Here is a 22,279-nt window from a genome sequence, read left to right on the forward strand (position 1 = left end):
CATAAATCTTACAACACAAAATTGCAATCTGTTTCTAAAATGAAAAGTCACATTGGTTAAAATAAAATACAAACTGTGCAGAGCCATAGTAGAATCTGCAGTAAAGATCTTTTCATACATTGTAGAGATTGTACCAAAGGCAGAGGTTCCTCCATTTCTATAATTCTTTTATCATTATTTTGTACATTCGTAGATTTCAAGGATTCTTCTGTTTTTGCAGTTATTTTTATGTACCCGTGTACCTATTATGTACCTATTATACACACACATGAAAAGTGAATCTCTGTCCAAAAATGCACTCAGTTTACTTTTGACTCACTGTGAGCATCACTCATTATTCTCCCAGTAATTAAGGTTAGGATTTGTATATTTTTTATTCCAATCCATTCTTCTTTTGCAGCATTTAAATAACCTTTATCAGATTTGATGGTTTTGTTACAGACTTTTCAAAATGTGGGATTAAATTGTGTTAAAATGTACAAAACAGTGATGTCATGTTTTGTGACGAGGACCGAGGCACAGAGAGACTTGATGAATTTAAGAATCTTATGGTTTAATAAAGAAATTTGCAGACTTGCACAGAGATGGTAAAATTATGATGCCTGATAACGGAGACGAAGACAACAGACGACGAGGACAGGGAGGAACAGGGGTTTAAATGCACCAAGGAGACAGACAGAGGGAACTCAGGACAACTGGAGACATTTAAGGATGCAGGGACTGACAGAGACGGTCTCAAACTCCTCCGAGTAAAGTTTGTTGCCTGGCTGGTCAGCTCTCTGGGTGCTCAGCACCCTCAAAGCTCTGATCCTAGCAGCGCCCTGATAGCTGATAAACATTTACTGTGTTTTATGAAGCAACTAAATTACAGAAAAATTACAGGAAAGGAAACAAAAAGTAAAATTACACTTTTTAAATAAAAGCATAAAAATCAACACAATAAAAAGTCCATTAACATCAACATCAGGAGTCACTGAGAAAATAAACTTAATATTAGATCAAACATAAAGAATATAAAGAAGCTGAAAGGAAAAAGTCAAAAGTTGAACATTGTAAAGTCCAATAAAATATAATCACACTTCTATGTTAAAGATAAATCAGTTCAAAATGAGATCTTATCAGGCAGCAAACAGTAAATATGAGGTTTTTTTTACGTGTTGTTTGTCTTCATCGACTGAGTTCAGATCTTTATCGTCTCAGTTCAAACTGGTCTCGACCTTTTCTTTGTTCTTCTTTGTGATCACATGAATGTTCAGTGAAGGAGTTTCTCTCCTTGCTCTATTTTAGCCATGAGCTCTGCTTTTTCCTTCATGGACCTCAGAGACTGAACTGTGGTGAAGTCGTTCTCTGACTCTGGACGAGTTGCCTTGTTGACTTGCTAAGCATTAACATCAAGTGATTCTTGATGACGCAGGAGTTTCTTGCCTTGCTCTATTTTAGCCATTGTCTCTGCTTTTTCCTTCATGGACCTCAGAGACTGAACTCGTTGCTTCCAGCCTGGTTTGCCCTCAGATTTCTCTCCTTCAATAAGCATGTCGATGCACTCTGGAGTGGACAGAGGGTTTGGCTTCAGTGCTATCTCTTTGAGTCTGTTCAGACACTTGGAAGATTTCTCCATCAGTTTCACTACCTCAGCCTGCAAACAGTCATACTCAGCCTTCAGTTTATCAATCACTTTCTGAACAGTCATCTTCTCTCCTCTGGCTCTCTCATACTTTTCTTCCAGCTCTTTTATTGTTATTTTCTCTTTAACGTCTTTATAGACCCATCTGTACTTCTGATTAAAGTGTATTTTCCAAATACATTTGCCTGGACACTGAGTACAGTATCCATCTGATCCCATTGCTCCACAGCGCCTTTTATCTGCATCATTTGGTATGGGACAAGGGTAGTGACAGGTGGCATGACACTGCTGACAGTTGGTGATGTAGTTTCCAGAGCCAGAAATGTCCTCCTGAAAAGGCTTTTTGACAGTCACTTCAATCTCAAAGTTCTCATTTCTGCTGATCTCTGCTTCATATTCTTTAAGTTTTTCACTCGTCTCTTTTATCTCCTCAAGCTTGGCTAACCCAAGTTTCACCTGCTCCTGCAGATTCTCAACTGAAATCTGGAGCTGCTTTCTTTCTCTGAGGACTTCCTTTGTCAGTGTCAAGCTTTTAGTTTGTATGAGATTCAGAGCAGCAAAAAAGCTCTTTATGCTCTCTGCCCCCATCTCCCAAAACATCTGATCAAAACGTCCTCCTTTACCAACATCACTCCTGCTGACTCTTTCAAATGATTTATTTTCTGCAAACAGCGCTGAATTATTGAATTTGAAGTGAGCCGGCAGTCCGTCTTTTGTTTTAGGACATGGGACTCCTGCAGCATTGATCGCCTCTAGAACTGGAGGTCGCTGACCGTCTGCAAATGTCACCAGGATCCTGATGTTTTCTGCCACATCTTTGCCAAAGATTGAGAGCACTGAATCAAACACATATTTTTGTGTTGGTGTGAGTCGTGCTAAAGCAGCCTGAGCTACAAAACACACAGCATCGATTTCACTGACACCATGTGGGGAAGTGAAGAGATTAAGTAGCTGCTCTGTGATCTCTCTGTCTCTTTCTATGCCTCTTGTATCTCCAAAGCCTGGAGTGTCAATAATGGTCAGAGAGAACGGGATTTGAAATCCCTCCTGGTGGTTGATTTTGTAAACAGTGACTTCAGAGGTCTGACTGGGAGCTCGTGATGTTGACTGATCCTCATTAATGAATTTAAACCTGAAACTGTCCTCCCACTCGACACCAACAATGTAGTTGATCATCCCATCGATCAGAGTGGACTTTCCTGATCCTGTCGCTCCAAAAAGCATTATTGTACGATTCTGCCTCGTGCTTTCTTCTCCAAAGTTAAACTTCCTGCATCCATATATGTTCATGTGTTCTTCTGTCAGAGGCAGTTTGTAAACTGAGGGGGAATCTGATTTGAGCTTTTCACTTTTAATCCTGAGAAGTTCTGCGAGGTGGTTAAATGTTGTGTAGACTTTAACAGTGATGCTTTCTTTGCTTTTTCCAGCTGAACCACAATCACATCTGACCCTGACTGAAGACCTGAAAGGATCACCTTTTCACCTGCTGACTGTGTTTGGTTCCACTGCAGAGCTTCCTCATTATCATCTGTTTTTGAATACTCCACCATGTAGCTCAATATCTGCACATCCTCTCCGAGCTCAGCAGGCTTCTCCCAGCTCACTGATATCTCACTTGAATATGGCTGAGCTTGAGGTTTTCCAGGAGGGCTGCAGGGTAAGGTTTTAATAGAAACTTGATTATCCGGCCCGACACCTGCTGAGGTCACTGCTCTGCATCTGAGCACATACTCTGTGTTTGGCTTCAGATCTCTCACTGTGACTTCTTCAGCCTTTGCTTCTGTCTTCTGCTGCCATCCATCCTCTCCACTGACACAGTACTCAACAGAGTAGGAGGTGATGTTCTCCGCTCCAAATCTGGGTGGAGAAATCTTCAGTGTCACACTGTTGTGGTTTATGTCAGCTGCTGTCACAGTTTCAGGCTTTGAAGGAGGCTCAAAGTTCTCACTGACAGCAAATCCACCTTCATAAAGGTGGATGCTGGAACCTTCCTGGGTCTCATTAGTTAACCCCACTGTCAGGAACTTCATGTTCTTGTTCTCCTTGTTGGCCTCTGCAAAATCACTGAAGAGTTTTGCTTTCTTCCTCATTTCAGCCGCTACTTCTTTTGAGGCGTACCATTGTTCCTTCTCTACATCATGAGTGTGAGGATCTTGAAGGTCTGGGTTGGTTTTTCCTTTTAAGTATTTTGATAAAGCTGAGAGGTACGGTTTCCCAGAGAGGTGAAAACAAAACACACAACATGCTCTGCACTCAGACTTTCCTTGTACAGATCATTTTGAGACGAGATGATTTTGGTGTTTTTCATCATCCTGGTAAAAGACATTAATATGTCAACTTCTCTCTCTTTACAGTCCATCCACTCGTTCAGGTTTTTGCTGCTGAAAGGTGAAGAATGTCTCTTCTTCAGGATCTCTGCAAGCTCAGCTTCCTCTTCTCCTCCTCCTCGGATTGATGGAAGTTTCTTGGCCAAAGTCTGTTGGAATTCCAGCTTGAGCTCAGAGCACATTTCTTTAAAAGTTTTCATTTTCTTATCAATCTGTGGGAACTTCTGTGCAGTGTTGGTTCCCAGTACATCATTGTTCCTCATTTCCACCTCACTGAAGTCCTCCAGGACTGTCTGTGCTTCTTGAACTAATCTTGTACTGATCTGACGGACGAGTTTAGCAGCAGAAGAATCTAAAGCTGTCAGTGGCAGCAGCCAGACCTTCACTGGTACAGCTTTGTCTCCCAGTAATCCTGGCAGGCTTTGGTAGACTTCTACTGCACCTTGAAAGGTTGTTGGTGGTTTTGGAAGACAGAAGTCTCCATAAAATTTACAGGAGAATTTATGAACACTTTCTTTGTCCTTCTCTTCCATCTTCAGGGAACCTTCACCCTCTACAGAAAGTAAGGGAATCTTCTTGATGATCACCTTCAAGTTGCCCTGAACATCTTGATGATCTTCATGTTCAGAAACTTCACGGTCAAACACAAAGAAAGCTTGTGCTCCATAAAGAATAGCTGTGACTACATGTGTTGCTAAGCCTTGATCAAAAACATATGGATGCTTCACGTTTCCTCTTCCAAGATGATTCATGGACAGCTCCTGGATCTTTGTGGTTGCCTTGTACTTCAGTGTTACTCTGGCCTGATTTCTGGAAGATTTACTATCATTCAGATATTTGGCAGATCCATCAACCTGAACCAGTCCACCCAGGAAACTTGCCTTCAGTGAAGCATCAACATTTAGAGCTGAAGATTTGTCTGAAATTGATTCAGATGCAACAATTTCAAAATCATTAGAGGCCTGCGGTCTTTCTCCAACATCTTTCATCAGGTCATCACGATCCCACAGAGTCATTCCTGCAAAAGAAGAAGCAACAAAAGTACTACCAGGACTCCATCAATTAAATCACACTCTAAAATAAATGTTAAAAAATGATTTAAAAAAATGTGAATTTTAAAATAAATACACAGAGCGGTGTCTTTCTATGAGCAAACTTGTCAAACTTTTGCTGTTGATTTCATGATTTTCCTTGTTTTGTTTTTCATCTCTTTTTCTTTATTCATCAAAATGAAATAAAAATAGTAAATGAAGCACAAATCTTTTGTTTGTCTGGATGAACCAGATTAACTGAGTTCTTTCAGATGAAGAGTTCAGGCTCTGCATCTGAGTTTTCAGTATTTAAGATAATGACAGTAATAATGTCAAAAATGGCCGTTTGGACTTTCGTGAGGGAAACGTTCTAATAACTAATTTAGTGACGCGGCTGTCAAAAGACTGCATGTCACTGATCAGCCAATCAGTGACATGCAGTTGGTACTAAAAAAGTATCTGGTACCAGGTATTACCAGCTAATGATGAAATCGTAAAGACTGAGTCGACTCAAGCCAACCTGAGTAGCTCCAAATGGAAAAGCGCTCTAAGAGTTGGAGCGGGTTTCCAGGTGTTGCATCATGGCTGCCAACTTGTTTTAATAGTGACTGACTTTACTCATGAGGATCAGGGAAGATGTTCTTATCCTTATGTTATCTTTAGGCCCTGTCAGTTGCACATTGATTACAGCAGCTAGTTCGAGCTTGTTTTTGTTGTTGTTTTTTTTTCTTTTACAAAAAGGCATAAATAGAAGTCAGAAGCAGGAATAATAAAACCTCGGCTGTTTCCACAGGACTTAAAACACTAATCTGCTAGAATCCAACAACTTCGAGCAAGCAGCAGGTTTTAATTCTGTTTGAAGGCTCAGTTTGAACCTTCTTTGAGAATTGTAAAAATAAAAAATTAGCAGGACAAAGGAACAGTCCGGATCACTTTAACACAACTGGGTGCATTTAAAACCACGAGGCAACCTGTGGAGCTGAAACTTGGGAATGTTAAAAAAATACAGTTCCTCTGGGGGCCACAAGGCTCCAAAAGGGAGTTAGTCCCAACAGACAGTGACGGTTCTAGCCTGTTTGGCGCCCTGGGCGAAGACTCCCTCTGGCGCGCCAGTTGGTTGTTTAGGGAGAAGGGGAAGTTTTTAGGAGTGACACCCACAACGGAAAGCGGGTATCACTATGTGAGACATTAGTGATGTTTAGCGTGTTTGGAGGCTGTAGTTAGTGTGTTGTGTAGTTATTGTTTTGTATTGTGTGTCAGTTAGACTGCTGAATTTCATATTTGCTCTAAAAAAGCCGTCAAAGGCAGATTCCAGTGTAAACGCTGTTCCCACATGGAAAACTGGACTGATGCACCTCCTGCTGTCAGACCTGCAGGTTTAGGCCTGTGCTGTTCTCCTCTGTCTTATACTGAACACAAACTACATTTTTTGGACTGGCACAAATAATTTGTGTGCCTTCTTCTTTGATGCAGCACACCTGATTGTTCTGTAAATAGATTTAAATGGTTATATAAAAAACGCCTGAGGTCTTGGCTGCATTTTTAGGTAAATAGTACCATATAACTTTGTTGTTTGCAAAACTTGTGCATAATTTTTTAGAAATGTACAATTTCTATTTGCATTTCAAGCTATGAAAATGATTCGTTAAACATGTTTGTGGGTTTTACAGTAAAAAATATAACTTTTTTTTACTCGGATTTTGAATTTCCTGTCTGAGTTTAGATCAACTGTGCTAATATAGTATACTAAAATGAAAAAATAACTCAAATTTCAGATATTTGAGGTTGTGCTGAAAACAATGATACCAAACAAGGCAAGAAAAACATATTTTAAAGGTGAAATATAGAGGTAAAATTAAAAGTAGTCAAAAACAGCCAATTATACCCTGGACCCCAGAGGGTTAACATAGAACTTTTGTCGGAACCATACTGAATTTCACCAGAGAAACACACACACACATATGAAGAGAGAGAGAGTATGCATTGTATTGTAACGATGGTTAAGTGTTATTGTACAGTGACATGTTGGTTATCTCTGCACACTGTTGTTGTTCCTTTAAGATTCATGTTTGGTTGTGCTGCAGGAAGTAGGGAGGGTGGTGTAGAGGAAGGGGAGGGGGGACCTGGTTGTTCGGTGTTATGTGTGTGTGCCAGGCTGAAGAGAGGTGTAGCACGAGGGCGCTCTCCCCTGAGTTAGCAACCCGCTTGCTTATGTGCCGAATAAACGGACAAACTGAGACCCAACCGTCTGGTTCTTGTGAATGTTACATTGGTGTCAGAAGTGAAGAAAGAAAAAAGAACCCCAGAACGCCCGACACCCTGTTGCTGGCGACGCTTGCCGTTACGAGACGAGGATGTTGCCGGGCAGGATTAAGAAGGAGACGGAGGAGAGGGAGGAGAGGGAGGAGAGGGAGGTTCGTCCGCGAGCGCCCGCCCATGGAGTGAGGGAAACGGCGCTGCGGCTGTCTGCCGAGGCTGGATTTTCTCCAGGTTTGACTAGGGAACTGTTCGCACAGCGGCCGCGATTCCGGCGGGAAGGAGTCGACCTCGCTTGGCGCGCCGTCACGTGATGTAAACAAACATGGCGGCGCCCAGCAAGCTGCAGCGAATATAAAAACGCCTAAGTTCAGCGGCAAGACGCCATGGGAAGTGTTTATCGCACAGTTCGAGCTGTTAGCTGTTGCAGCTGGCTGGTCTGAGGAACATAAAGCTCTCCAATTGGCTTTGTGCCGTGTGAGGATGCAGCTGCATGCCTGCTGCTGCTGACCGAGGAGCAGAGGGGAGATTATAATGCTCTGGTCGGAGCACTTCAGAGGCGCTTCGGGCAGTATAACCAACCAGTGCTGCTGAGGTCGGAGTTCCACAACAGACGCAGATTGCCAGGTGAGCCCCTCCGCATTTTGGCCCATGAAGTCGAGTGCCTTTGCCGGAGGGCGTATGACAGCATTTTTACGAGCCATTGGTGGTGTACTGGACTTAGGCAAAGGATTCCTCGTACTCCCTGATGGGAAGAAGGTGCCGCTTATTCCTCCCCCGGTCTGCACAGCATCTGCCGCGGCGTCCACCTCCACCGCAGAGACCCCTACAGACCCGCCAGCAGAACAGCGGGCGGAGGAGGAGGAGAGGCTCTCAGCAGTGAGGAGTATCTGGTCAAAGAACTGTGAGGGGCTGACTCCACAGCAGGAAGAGAGTCTATGGCAGGTACTAAAAGAGTTTAGTGACATTTTTGCCCTGAAAGAAAGTGGTGTTGGCTTGACACACTTGGTAGAGCACATCATTGAGACCGGGGATGCCCAGCCTATTAAAGTGCGCCCCCGCCGCCTGCCCCTGGCTCATCAGGAGGCTGCGGACAGAGAGTTGTGTGAAATGATGAAGGCGGGCATCATAGAGCCATCTGATAGCCCGTGGGCCTCCGCGGTGGTGATGGTGCCTAAGAAAAAAAGTCCTGGGATGCGTTTCTGTGTGGACTACAGACCACTCAACAAAGTGACGAAGAAAGACTCTTACCCCCTTCCCAGGATTGATGAGTCTCTCGACTTAGTAGCCGGGTCCTCCTGGTTCTCCACCCTGGACCTGTGGAGTGGCTACTGGCAGGTGCCACTGTCCCTGGAATCCAGACCGAAGACAGCCTTCTGCACTAACAGGGGACTATGGCAGTTCAAAGTCCTGAGCTTTGGTCTTTGCAACGCTCCTGCGACCTTCGAGAGGCTTATGGACAGTGTGCTGGCTGGCGTCCCACGGCAACGGTGTCTGGTTTACCTGGATGATCTTCTAGTGCACGGGGGCTCCTTTGATGCTGCCCTGGATGCCCTGAGACAAGTGTTGGAGAGGGTGGCGGCTGCAGGCCTGAAGCTGCATCCCGACAAGTGCCACTTCATGAGGAGGGAGGTGGAGTTTCTGGGCCACAAGCTGGGTCGTGAGGGCATCAGCACTTTGGAGGAAAAAATTCACACCATTACCGGGTGGCCCACACCAGCAGACCAGAAACAGCTCAAAAGCTTCCTAGGACTGGCGTCTTATTACAGGAGGTTTGTGAAGGGCTTTTCCTCCATAGCCGCACCACTCTTCCACCTGCTGCAGAAGGACCGTGACTTCATCTGGACACAGGACTGTCAGCAGGCGTTCGACACCCTCCGCAGATCGCTGACAGAGTCCCCAGTCCTTGCCCCCCCTGACCCCACCCTGCCTTTTGTCCTGGACACTGACGCAAGTAATGTGGGGCTGGGAGCGGTGTTGTCGCAGGTTGGGCCGAAAGGGGAGAAGGTGGTGGCGTACTTCAGCCGGGTCCTGAACAGGAGTGAGCGGCGCTACTGTGTCACACGACGAGAGCTGTTGGCTGTGGTGGCGGGGGTGAGACACTTTAAGTACTACCTGTGCGGCACAGCATTTGTTATCAGAACTGATCATGCTGCCCTTCAGTGGCTGATGTCTTTCAGGGAGCCAGAGGGACAGGTGGCTCGCTGGGTGGAGGAGCTCCAAGCCTTCAATTTCACTGTGGAGCACAGAGCAGGGACGCACCATTCTAACGCAGACGCCCTCTCTCGCCGCCCATGTGCTGCAGCTGGCTGCCGTTACTGTGAGAAGCGAGAGGAAATAAAGCGGGAACTCACGACAATAGACGGAGCAGCACAGCTCGCCTGCAGGGCTCTTCTGGTGGTGGATGCAGCGGAGTGGAGGGCATGGCAGGAACAAGACACGGACCTGCTGCCGGTCCTGCAGTGGCTGGAGAAGGGGGAGCAACCCCTTTGGGATGAGGTCACTGGGTTTTCCATCTGTACCAGGGGGCTATGGGCCAAGTTTGCAGCTCTCAGGCTGAAGGGGGGGGTGTTGGAGTGTACCTGGAAGGATCCTGCCACGGGGGAGGAGAGGTGGCAGGTTGTGGTGCCAAGGTCGCTGAGGTCAGCTGTGCTGGAAGCCTGCCATGGGAGCACTGGCTCCGGCCACTTTGGGGTCTCCAAGACTCTCCGCCGCCTCCGCCAGGGCTATTACTGGGGTCAACAGCGGAGGGATGTGGAGGACTTTTGCCGCAGCTGTGATGCATGTTCCTCACACAAAGGGCCACAGGACCAGTCCCGGGCTCAGCTTCAGCAGCAACCAGCAGGAGCCCCAATGGAGCGAGTAGCTGTGGACGTGATGGGCCCATTTCCTCGCACAGACAGAGGAAACCGCTATGTTCTTGTGGCCATGGACTATTTTACCAAGTGGCCGGAAGCATACGCCGTCCCAGATCAGGAGGCTGAGACTGTCGCTGATGTATTAGTGGAGGGGATGTTCAGCCGCTTTGGAACAGCAGAGATCCTCCACAGTGACCAGGGGCGTAACTTTGAGTCCAAGGTTTTTGCTGCCATGTGCGAACGCCTTGGGATTAAGAAGACCCGCACCACCCCACTTCACCCCCAAAGCGATGGGCTGGTGGAAAGGTTTAACAGGACGCTGGCCCAGCAGCTAGCCATCCTTACCTCAGAACACCAACGGGACTGGGATTACCATCTTCCCCTTACCCTCATGGCCTACAGGTCGGCAGTGCAGGACTCCACCCAATGTACGCCTGCCCTGCTCATGTTAGGGAGAGAGCTGAGAACTCCTGCAGAGTTGGCTTTTGGGAAGCCCCCGGACGCGCCAGAGGCACCACCGGGCCGGGACTACGCAAGGAAGCTGCAGGACCGGCTGGATTCTGCACATTCCTACGCCCGAGAGCAGCTGGCGAAGGCAGGCCTGCGCCAAAAGAGGAATTACAACATCACCACTAAGGGGAGGCACTTCCGTGCTGGGGAGCTGGTGTGGGTCTACAGCCCAAAGAGGAGGAAGGGACGGTGTCCTAAACTGGATAGCAGCTGGGTGGGGCCTTGCAGCGTCCTAGAGCGAGTGGGGGAAGTTGTTTACAGGGTGCAGTTGCCTCCTAGGGGGAGGATAGTAGCGCTGCACAGAGACCGGATGGCCCCCTACAGAGGGCAGTCCCTCCCCTCCTTTCCAGAGGGACGTGTACAGAGCGTCCATGACCCTGCTCAGAGGGGCCCCCGACCGGGGCTGCGTTCCCCTCCCTCAGACTCTTCACCCCAAAGCCCCGAAGCTCCGCGCCCACCTCAGGGGCTCAGGAGGTCAAGGAGGGAACGCAGGCTACCACCCCGCCTCAGAGACTGTGTCGTTCCCTCGGGGACGAGGAACTTATTGCTGGGGGGGCAGTGTAACGATGGTTAAGTGTTATTGTACAGTGACATGTTGGTTATCTCTGCACACTGTTGTTGTTCCTTTAAGATTCATGTTTGGTTGTGCTGCAGGAAGTAGGGAGGGTGGTGTAGAGGAAGGGGAGGGGGGACCTGGTTGTTCAGTGTTATGTGTGTGTGCCAGGCTGAAGAGAGGTGTAGCACGAGGGCGCTCTCCCCTGAGTTAGCAACCCGCTTGCTTATGTGCCTAATAAACGGACAAACTGAGACCCAACCGTCTGGTTCTTGTGAATGTTACAGTATGCAAACAGCTACCAGACAGCCATCATAACTCGTCACACAATGAGAACAGGACAAATCAACAACTGACAATGACTAATTAATATTAAAATCTGTAACATAATGTATTGTTTGGAGCTTAGTCTGTTACTGTTGCTATTTTTACCATATCTTCTTGGAGCAACTGTAACTCACATAATTTGCTTAGGGATTAATAAAGTATTCTGATTCTGATTGTTTCAGGATGAGCTGCCATTATCCAATCACACATCTGCTTACCTGCATCTTTTGCTCGTTTCTCCTCCTCTTCTTTTCTCTTTTTTCTAAACTGAGCACCTGATGGCTTTGAACCCAGGATTCAAATCATTAATCCATAATGAGCTTGGATTTACAACAGTATGAATGAAATGTGCTCTATTTGGAAGCAGCAGGGCCCCCTCCCCTTTCCACGGGTTGTGTGTGAGACTTTAAATCATCAAACTATAAATTATACATTTTAAATTGTTATTGATCCCTTTACCCCGAGTCCTAAAGTGTATATTTATTTTCTTACTCTTCTTATATATATTGTTTGTTTACTTGCACTGCTGTAACTGGAGCCTCGTCGTCTCGTCTCTCTATCTACTGGACTGTATGTAGCGGAGATGACAATAAAGTTTACTTTGACTTCAGCAGCGAGCAGGCGCACCGAGGAAAAACAAACTATAAGTCTGTATCATAATGTCTGGTGTTTTCGTGTTTGTTGGTTTGTTATTACTTTGTTTTATTGGTTATTAGTATTGTATTGTAGATCAGCTTGTTAGTGTCGGTAATCGTGGTTGTAGGTATTGTCCGTAGTAAAAGTAGCCACGGGTGAATTATTTTATAACACGTATCTGATACTGGAGTTAGGGGCGTGGCTACTTTTACTGGCAGAAAGGCTGGAGTGATGGGAACCTGTTTGGGCTCATGTCTGCCGCTTCAGCTGATGGTCTTTATGGTCTACAGTGACCCCTTGTGGACATTGTTAAATACCTCTATATTGAGTAGATGATGTGTTGTGATTGTTTCTTAGTTATCTTTGACTCTACTAATTACAGAATTGCCTGTTTCTGTTTCCAGAAAACCATGCTCATAGTCACATATACCGTATCTTCTACAACTGTAAGTTCACGTAAGGCTGCACTGCATTTGGATTAAGCCTGGCAAGCTCTGATGTAACCAATTCTTCTGTGGAACTTAAAGAAAATTAACTCAACTCCTGGACTGCTGCCGTCATCAACAGAAGACTTAGGCCAGACTTATATATATATTATTCTACAGTCGACTGGCTTTAAAAAACGAAAGTTTGTGATGCATAAAGAATTTTTACATGTGAATTCTTACCAGTGACGAGCGCGTCACTGCGACAGTCGTACAGCATCCCGACGCTGAAAGGCCGACCGAGCGCTGCCACCTCCATCTCACCTGATGTACCGTCCATTCTTCAGTCTAACCTGGAAAACACAGAAAAATTTTGAGGATGTTTTTCTGGTTCTTCTGCTGTCCAGCTGTTTGTTTTTATACCCATTACTATAACTGACAACATCTGGAATAGTTCCACCTGGCACCTCCTGGGTGAGACAGTGACAGTGTAGTAGGTTGTAAAATGCTGCACGTTCAGTTTTACGGAAACAAACTGTTTCTGTTTATGACTGTCAATAACACCTCTTATATATTTACATACTTGTGGTGTAATCTGTTTGAGTATAACCTGTTTTATTGTGAAAGGGGGTTCTGAAACAGGAAGTAGACAATAAAGGTCGGAGTTTGAGTGCTCTACAAGGTGTCGCTTGAATCCTTGCCTAAAACCACGACTTGGTGTCAGAAGTGGGATTGCAGTAAGAGCCTTGTCATCGGGGAGTGACAGCAAGCGGCTTTGGGAGCGGTAAAGAGTTTTTCCTCCAGACGATAAGATGTCGGACGAAGAAGCGGGAGCTAGCGCAACAGCTACACAGCCTCGCACGTCACCGCCCCACCAGCAAGCTAACGGCAGCTATAATGCTAACGCCAACTTACCCCCGAATGCCACATTCACCATCCAGCCTCCCGAGCTGTTTGATTTCTCAAAGCCACAGCAATGGGAAAAGTGGATAAGGAGGTTTGAAAGATTTCGACTTGCAAGCAACCTGCACCTTAGCTCAGAGGCTAACCAGGTGAACACACTCATCTACTGCATGGGGGATGAAGCAGATGATATCCTCCGAGGGCAACCTTTATCGGACATACTGCTTTGTACTGCTGCCTTTGTAAGAGACACTTTGGATACGTACTTTGTTCCCAGGAAAAACATTATCTATGAGAGAGCCCGCTTTAATCAAAGAACACAGCAAGCTAATGAGACTGTTGACTCGTTTGTCACCGCACTTTATGCTTTAGCTGAAAACTGCAGTTATGGTGCACTGCACAATGAGTTAATAAGAGATCGCCTCGTCGTGGGTCTGAGGGACATCAGCTTAGCGGAGAGACTTCAAATCGACAGAGATTTGACATTGGAGAAAGCGGTTAATCAGGCCCGGCAGTCTGAAGTCATCAAAAAACAACAGACAGACATCAGAGGGGAAAATAAGATGGAAATAGATGCTGTGACAGCGAAGCACAGGGAACAAAAGCATTCAACATTCAAACCCCGAAGAGAACGTAAATGCACAACAAAGGACAAAACACCAAATGGGAGATCATGCTACAGGTGTGGGAAAACCCCTGCGCATGGTAAAGGACAATGCCCAGCAAAAGATGCAACATGTCACTCATGTGGTAAAAGAGGACACTTCAGTAAAGTGTGTAAATCTGTTAAATCTGTGCATGTGACAGAAACAGAGAAAAGTGATGATACACCCGTGTTTCTTGGTTCTGTAGATGCAGGTTCAGATCCTTGGTATGCAGACCTTACTATCAGAAACCACAAAGTTAGATTTAAGATGGACACAGGAGCTGACGTCTCTGTTATCCCAGCCCAGATGTATTACTGCATAAACCAAAATGAGACAGAGTTATGTAAACCAGATAGACCATTGTTTGGTCCAGGTGGTACTCCACTTGATGTGTTGGGTATGAGCAGAGAAACAATTTGCAAAGGTGAACAGGAAATACAGGAAAATGTCTACATTATCAAAGATTTGCACATAGCACTGTTAAGCAGGCCAACAAGTGTCAAGCTGAACCTTGTGTGTAGAGCTGACAGTATTGACATGAATGTGTTGAATGAGAACTACCCAAAGCTGTGTCAGGGATTAGGTTTAATGCAACAACCTTATACGATTAAGTTGAAACCCAATGCTGTGCCTTCTTCCCTGGCCGCACCAAGACGGGTCCCCATCCCTTTGTTAGGAAAGGTGAAACGGGAACTGGAAAGAATGGAGTTCATGGGAGTAATCAGCAGAGTTGAAGAACCAACAGAATGGTGTGCAGGTATGGTCCCAGTGCCAACAAAAAACGACTCTGTGCGTATTTGTGTTGACCTCACCCACCTCAATGAAGCAGTGTGCAGAGAAAAGTACATCCTGCCTTCGGTTGAACAGACACTTGGATCCCTGGCGGGAGCAAAAGTCTTCAGTAAGTTAGATGCAAACAGAGGCTTCTGGCAGGTTCCATTGTCACCAGAGTCAGCACACTACACAACATTCATTACACCCTTTGGGCGCTTCCACTTTAACAGACTTCCCTTTGGAATAGCGTCAGCCCCAGAACATTTTCAGCGTAGAATGTCAGTGATCCTTAATGGGCTGCCAGGTGTGGTTTGTCACATGGATGACATCCTCATTTGGGGACAGGATCAGCAGGAGCACAACGCCAGGCTGCACATAGTGCTCAATAAACTCCAAGAGGCCGGTGTCACACTAAACCTGGAGAAATGTGACCTTAGCAAACAGGAAGTGAAGTTCCTCGGACACGTTTTGTCTGCGGAGGGAGTACAGCCAGACCCAGACAAAATTAGAGCGATCACAGCAATGAAAGAGCCGTCAAACGCCAGTGAAGTGCGCAGCTTTCTCGGGATGCTTAACCAATTAGGCAAATTCATCCCAGGACTGGCCGAAAAAGACAAGCCCCTAAGAGACCTGCTCTCGAAGAAAAATCAGTGGGTTTGGAGCTGCGCACAGCAAAAAGCGTTCAATCAGCTGAAAGGCGATCTGACGTCAACTCCCATTCTTGCACTCTATGACCCAAACAAAGAGTTAAAACTGTCTGCAGATGCTTCCTGCAACCCTTAATGCCAAGCCAACTCCCTGAGAGACCATGGCAAAAAGTTGGAGCAGACCTTTTTACGTTTAACAACAGCAACTATGTGCTTCTGGTGGACTACTACTCTAAATTTGTGGAAATAGCCAAACTTACTCCCACAAGATCGGAGGATGTTATAGTGCATCTAAAATCAATCTTTTCCAGACATGGGATTCCAGAGTTTCTCTACAGTGACAATGGACCTCAGTTTTCAAGCCAACAGTTCAAAGACTTTGGAGCAGCTTATGGGTTCAGACATGTAACAAGCAGTCCAAGATTTGCACAAAGCAATGGTGAGGCTGAGTGTCATGTCCAAACTGTGAAAAGTCTGCTAAAGAAAACAAAAGATCTATATCTTGCACTTCTAGCTTACGGAGCAACCCCATTGGCTAATGGATATAGCCCTGCGCAACTACTAATGGGACGAAGACTGCGCACGTCAGTTCCCCAGCTTCCTTCTTTGCTCAATCCCAGCCTGCCCAACAAGGCTACAGTGTTGACAAAAGTGAGAGAGAGAGTGATGAAGGACAGTGTTGCGTACAACAGGAGACATCGTGTGACAGAACTTCCTCCACTCTCACCGGGACAACCAGTGTGGATTACAGACACTAGGCGTGAAGGGACTGTCATCTCCTCTCACTCCACACCCCGCTCATACATTGTCGAGACCCCTTCAGGAGCCATCAGGAGAAATAGGCATCACCTCCAGCCATTGCCAGATGCCACACCAAAGTTACAAACCCCAATTACGCCTCTCAGTCCAACAGAGAACGCCCTGCCTGCTTCAAACCTATCGGCGACTACAACTCTGACTCCTAAGACAGAAGACCCAGGTCCTGTCAGAACTAGGGCTGGCAGGGTTGTCAAAAAACCACAAAGACTGGACTTGTGAAAATAAACAAAACAAAAAAGAAAAACATGGGTTTAAAAGTAAAGGAAAAAAGGTTGAAGAGAAAGAAAAGTTTCTATGAAAGGTTCTAAGAAAAAAAAGAGAGTACAGTTTTCATATATGCTGTAAATGTTCTTGTAAGTTTGATGTTTTCAGCGAAAGGAGGATGTGGTGTAATCTGTTTGAGTATAACCTGTTTTATTGTGAAAGGGGGTTCTGAAACAGGAAGTAGACAATAAAGGTCGGAGTTTGAGTGCTCTACAAGGTGTCGCTTGAATCCTTGCCTAAAACCACGACAATATTAAGATAAAACCTTATTACATCAGTAGATGGTGATCCTGCACAGCTGTGGATCCACTGGAAAGCAAACAGCTGCAGGTTCAGGCATTAAAACTCTTTATTGATCCACATCTACTGCAAAGCTTCATTTGAAATGCTTCTAAACACATTTTGTATAGTTTTTCTTCACGAGTATCGTACGTTGGCAGTAGGTCATTTCCAGAAAACTGTTAATCTAAATATTTTTTAATGAAATCAAGTTTATTTTATATAGCACGAAATCACAACAACAGTTACTTCAAAGTGCTTTACATTGTACAGTAAAGACCAGAATAATACAGAGAAAACCCAACAATCAGACCCTCTGGTGTATAAACTATTGCTGTCAGCATTGATCTCGTCAAAATGACGTTAACCCCATAACCGCATTAACGCGGCAAATATCCGTAAGCAAGTTGACGTGGATCGCCCCATGCGTAGGGCTGCATGGTGCTCACGCGTTTACGAGCTACCGGAGATTTGCCGCGTTAATGTGGTTATGGGGTTAACGTCATTTTGATGAGATCAACGCTGACAGCACTGGTCACTTCATTGTCATTAGTATTTAAACAAATAAAAACCTATATAATAAAAACAAATATATAATGTGCATATCTTTTCAACACTGATGCGAACATATCATACACAATAATATAACAATAGTCCAGTAAATGTAATCAAAGGAGAGTGTGAGTCACTCTCGCTCACACTGCTCCTCTCATTGGTGAGAAGACAGAAAGCTGAAGCTTCAGTGGTCTAAGTCAGTGATTCATCTGCCGGTGGATCACTGACTTCCTGACGGACAGGAAGCAGCATGTGAGGATGGGAAAGAATGTCTCGGACTCCCGGACCATCAGCTCCCCTCAGGGCTGTGTTCTTTCTCCTCTGCTCTTCTCCCTGTACACCAACTGCTGCACCTCCACCCACCAGTCTGTCAAGCTAATCAAGTTTGCAGATGACACCACCGTTATTGGGCTCATCTCGGACGGGGATGAGTCTGCCTACAGGAGGGAGGTTGAACGTCTGGTGTCCTGGTGCAGCCACAACAACCTGGTGCTGAATGCCCAGAAGACAGTGGAGATTATTGTGGACTTCAGGAAGCACACAGCTCCACTCCCCCCCATCATCCTGACTGACACCCCCATCACCTCTGTGGACTCATTCCGCTTCCTGGGTACCACCATCACCCAGGACCTGAAGTGGGAGCCCACCATCACCTCCGTCATCAAGAAAGCCCAGCAGAGGATGTACTTCCTGAGGCAGCTGAAGAAATTCAACCTGCCAACACGGACGATGATGCAGTTCTACACCGCAATCATCGAGTCCATCCTCACCTCCTCCATCACCGTGTGGTACGCTGGAGCCACTATCAGGGACAAACAGAGACTGCAGCGTGTTGTGCGCTCTGCTGAGAAGGTGATTGGCTGCAGACTCCCATCTCTGCAGGACCTGTACACCTCCAGGACACTGCGGCGTGCAGCTCGGATCTCAGCTGACCCTTCTCACCCTGGACACAGTCTGTTTGACCTGCTCCCCTCAGGCAGGAGGCTCCGGTCCATTCGCACCAGAACCTCTCACCATAAGAACAGTTTCTTCCCCTCTGCTGTCGGACACATGAACAATAACCGTATGACTGTTCCCACCACTAACACATGACCCTACGCTGTGTTCACTGCATCATTTCATGTCTGGCACTGATCACCACCTGCACTCATGTATATATCATGTATATATCTATCTACTTAGCACTTTTAATTCTTATTCTTATTTTTATTTTCATGTCTATTTAAACGTAATTTATGACAGTATGTTTGCACTGAAGCACCGCAGCAATTTCCTAATGTTGTAAACCTGCTCAACATTTGGCAATAAAACCCTTTCTGATTCTGATTCTTCTAAACCACAAGGTTGCCAACTGACTGGTTCTTATACAGCACTTTGTATTCTGAGCACTGAAAGTGCTTTGCACAACTTGTCTCATTCACCTGCTCGCACAAGCACTTTTTTTCTATGCAAGTATTTTCTATCTAACATTCATACTCCAGTGGATGCATTGGAGAGCAACTTGATGTTGCCCAAGAATATTTGGCATGCAGACCTGCGGATTAGTCGGTGACCTCCTGAGTTACAGCCACACCGAGATTGAGAGAGACAGTATTTGAAACTGTAAGAATGACAACAGGCAGTTTAAGCTACAGCGTCTCTACAGCTGATGGACATTTCTTTTATAAAACAGCAGCTCGGAGTTCATTTAGCTGATATAGTTTTGTGGTACGAACGTAATATGCAAATTATATAAAAAAAATGTCTGAACAGGAAATAACCTGAAAATGCCTTGTGACTCACAACAAAAATATTAAAAAAAAATCTTAGCAATGAGGAATCAGGAAGATCTAAAACAAACAAAACAAGTCAAACCACATACTCACAGCAGAATGAAGTCCCTGACAGGAACACACTCCACCAGCTATTGTTCCTTTGGGAAGGTCAGGAAGAACTCTGATTTCTCAGAAATGGTCTGAGCTTTATGCTGCAGCTTTAACCAGGAGGGAAAACCAGAGAAAAAACACCTTTACAAGCAGAACAGCTTATCTGAAGCTTTATAATCAGTTTAAATCTTGAATTTGTTGGTGCACTAAAGAGAAAAAGCCCAGAAAACTGAAAACAAAAGTGACTTGATTCTATACATTTAAGAGTTTCTTATGCTTTGACTGCTGTTACTGAATTATTCCATCACAGTATTGCATCCAGTATTAAAGACCTGCTGGTTTCACACTCAGGACCTTCCACATGTTAGAAAACATGGAAGTGCTCGAACAACGATGGACACAAATAAATCTGTGAGAGCAAGTTGAGGTTATTCATGTTACTAAGACTGTATTTAAGGAACACCAATTAAATTATATGTGTGAAGTATGTACTTATAAAGTATTGTTGAATTAGTTCTTAAATATATTTCAGTTCTTACTATGTTTCAACTGCTTCAGAAAATGATTCATATAAAATTTCACCTATTGAGCTTCTCTCGGCCCTTTGAGGTGAAAACATTTTAAAGTAACATTATTGCATGGGCTGCATGTGTATCCTGTTGGTTTGTAACAATTCTGAAATTGAACGTCTGCGATATCGTTCCACCACCTTGACTCCCACAGAGCTGTTAATGACCAGTTACAGAAGCTTCTCTGGTGAAACCTGCAGATTTAGTTCCTCCAAAAACAAAACTGGAAATATTCAGAACAATAAATTTGATGCAGTCTGGTCTCTGGTAAAAACAGTTTCTTCAATGACAACATATTTAACATAAAAACAAAACAAACATAAAACAAACCTGATGGAACTCAAACTTGAATTAACAGCCAGCATAAAAAGTGAGTTTTAAACGTGATTTGAAACGCTGTATAGACTCTTAAGTACAAATATTGAGTGGCAGATGTTCCAGAGTCTAGGTGCTGCAGCTGTGAAGGCCCCATCTCCTTTATTGGGCTGTACTAAGATCTCAGTGCTCTATTGCAGTTATATACGTTGAGGAATTTGCTTAAGTAACTGCTCGCCAGATCATTTAAAACTTCGAAAGTAAGTAAAAGCATCTTAAAATCAATACAATATTTTACAGGGAGCCAGTGTAAATTTGCTAAAACTGGAGTGATGAGTTCAGACTTTCTAACACCTGTTGGAAGACATGCAGCAGCATTTTGGGCGAACTGCAAGTGATGGAGAGATGAGTGTTAAAGACCAAAGTAGAGAGAATTGCAGTAGTCCAGTCTAGAGGTGATGAAGTCATAAATGTTTTACTAGGTCTTTAGGAGGAAGATGAGGCTTCGCTTTGGCAATTTCACATAACTGATACAAACTGATTTCGACAACTGTGGACACTTGTTTCTCTAATTTGAAGATCTATCTAAAAACACTGAGATTTCTTACAGTGTGGAAGTGATGACAAGCAAGAGGACCGAGCGTATCAGTTAACTTATCCAAAGGGGCATCACTTCCACAAACAATAACTTCAGTCTTATTTTCGTTTAGGGTGAGAAAGGTCTGTGATAACTGTCTACATGATGTTAAAGACCGGTTAAGCAAAGGCTGCAGTGGGACAGAGACATCCATCAGTAGTACAAGGTCTTAAATGGTCGATTGCTTCCTTTAAGACTGAAAAATTCCCAGGCTCAAACTGCAGAAAAACAGCAGAGAACTTAGAAGGCAGATCAAGGTCTAACACTGCCTGTGAATGTGAGACCTTAAAGATGAGATTTTGATAAATGGAAAATGGACTGGTTCTTTTATAGCACTTTTCTACTCTATCATGTGCACTCAAAGCGCTTTACAGAACTCGTACAGTCATCCAATCACTCCCATTTACACAAGCACTTTTTCCTAAGCTGTTAGCTAGTGCTTCTTAACTAACATTCACACACACATTCATGCTCTGATGGATGCATCGGTAGGCAACTTGGGTTAGTAGTTAGTTAGTTAGTAACAGCTGACTCTGTTGTGTTTTCAGTGGCCATGAGTACCATTCACAGAAGGTTCAATTCAATTTTATTTATATAGCGTCAAATCACAACAACAGTCACGTGACTGTTGTTGTGATTTGACAAAGTGAGATTATTTGAAAAAGCTGATGAAGGTAAATGATTTTTAGCAAGAAAATTAAAGGTTTCAACTGTTTTCTGTTATAAGAAAAAAAATACTGACTTGATATGAATACTGATTAAGCTTTTATTCAAAAGATAACTACAGTCAGAAAGCAAATAAAATATGTAACCACAGTACTCACTGCACACAGGAGTTGGTCTCTCAGGTTGTTCTGCCTCTGACGTCTCTGTAAGGAACAAACTTTGCCCACCTTTGGCTTTTATAGGACATACAGAGAGGAGGGACTGATTTCTCAGGAATGTGTGACCTGCTTCCTCTGTAAACAGGGAGAACCACAAGTCACACTTGTTATACAGGATTTACAAAAAGGAAAGAAAAAGACTTTTGAGAACAGCTTAAGCACCCACACTGTATTATTGCAGTTTAAATTTATTCATGCTTAGTTCATACATACACATGTCTCATTCTTGAAACTTTCTCATACTCTTTTCAATTTAAAGTTCAGTTTTATATGAATATACACACATGTATTTGCTGTTTTAGACTTGTAACTTTAACTTTTTAATTTTGAACTAGGGAAGATTTATTTGTAATCCTGAGCTGCTGCAACACTTGAATTTTAGCCTGTAGGTGTGAATAGACTGTGGAGTCCTGGACCAATGAGCTCTTCTATGTTCTGCCAGCTGTTTTTGCAAGAGGTTGTTTGTACACTACATTACTCTGTGTCAGGGGACCAGTGTTCCAAATTAACTGGTGATGTTCACACAGATGTGTCACAGACTTTTCAGGAGCCCTACTGACTGATCTGTGACATT

General features: G+C 44.6%; 1 protein-coding gene across 1 annotated transcript; it reads right to left on the reverse strand.

The window, feature by feature from the left end:
• Window positions 1-3,790: 3,790 nt before the first annotated feature.
• On the reverse strand, window positions 3,791-21,747 carry LOC113010280 (verrucotoxin subunit beta-like). Its single transcript, XM_026149291.1, has 4 exons — window positions 21,646-21,747; window positions 19,301-19,407; window positions 12,791-12,900; window positions 3,791-4,969 (listed from the first exon to the last, which is right to left on the reverse strand). Exons 3-4 carry the CDS (start codon window positions 12,885-12,887, stop codon window positions 3,804-3,806), a joined length of 1,263 nt encoding a protein of 420 aa, XP_026005076.1. The 5' UTR covers window positions 12,888-12,900; window positions 19,301-19,407; window positions 21,646-21,747; the 3' UTR covers window positions 3,791-3,803.
• Window positions 21,748-22,279: the final 532 nt, after the last annotated feature.

Source organism: Astatotilapia calliptera, chromosome 18 (assembly GCF_900246225.1).
Source record: "Astatotilapia calliptera chromosome 18, fAstCal1.2, whole genome shotgun sequence".
NCBI classification, from domain to species: Eukaryota; Metazoa; Chordata; class Actinopteri; order Cichliformes; family Cichlidae; genus Astatotilapia; species Astatotilapia calliptera.

Coding starts and splice junctions, on each gene's coding strand:
- LOC113010280 (XM_026149291.1), bottom strand. CDS start 12,887: ATGGACGGTACATCAGGTGAGATGGAGGTGGCAGCGCTCGGTCGGCCT. Junction 4,970..12,790: donor CAGTGACGCGCTCGTCACTG/GTAAGAATTCAC, acceptor CTTCTTTTGCAG/GAATGACTCTGTGGGATCGT.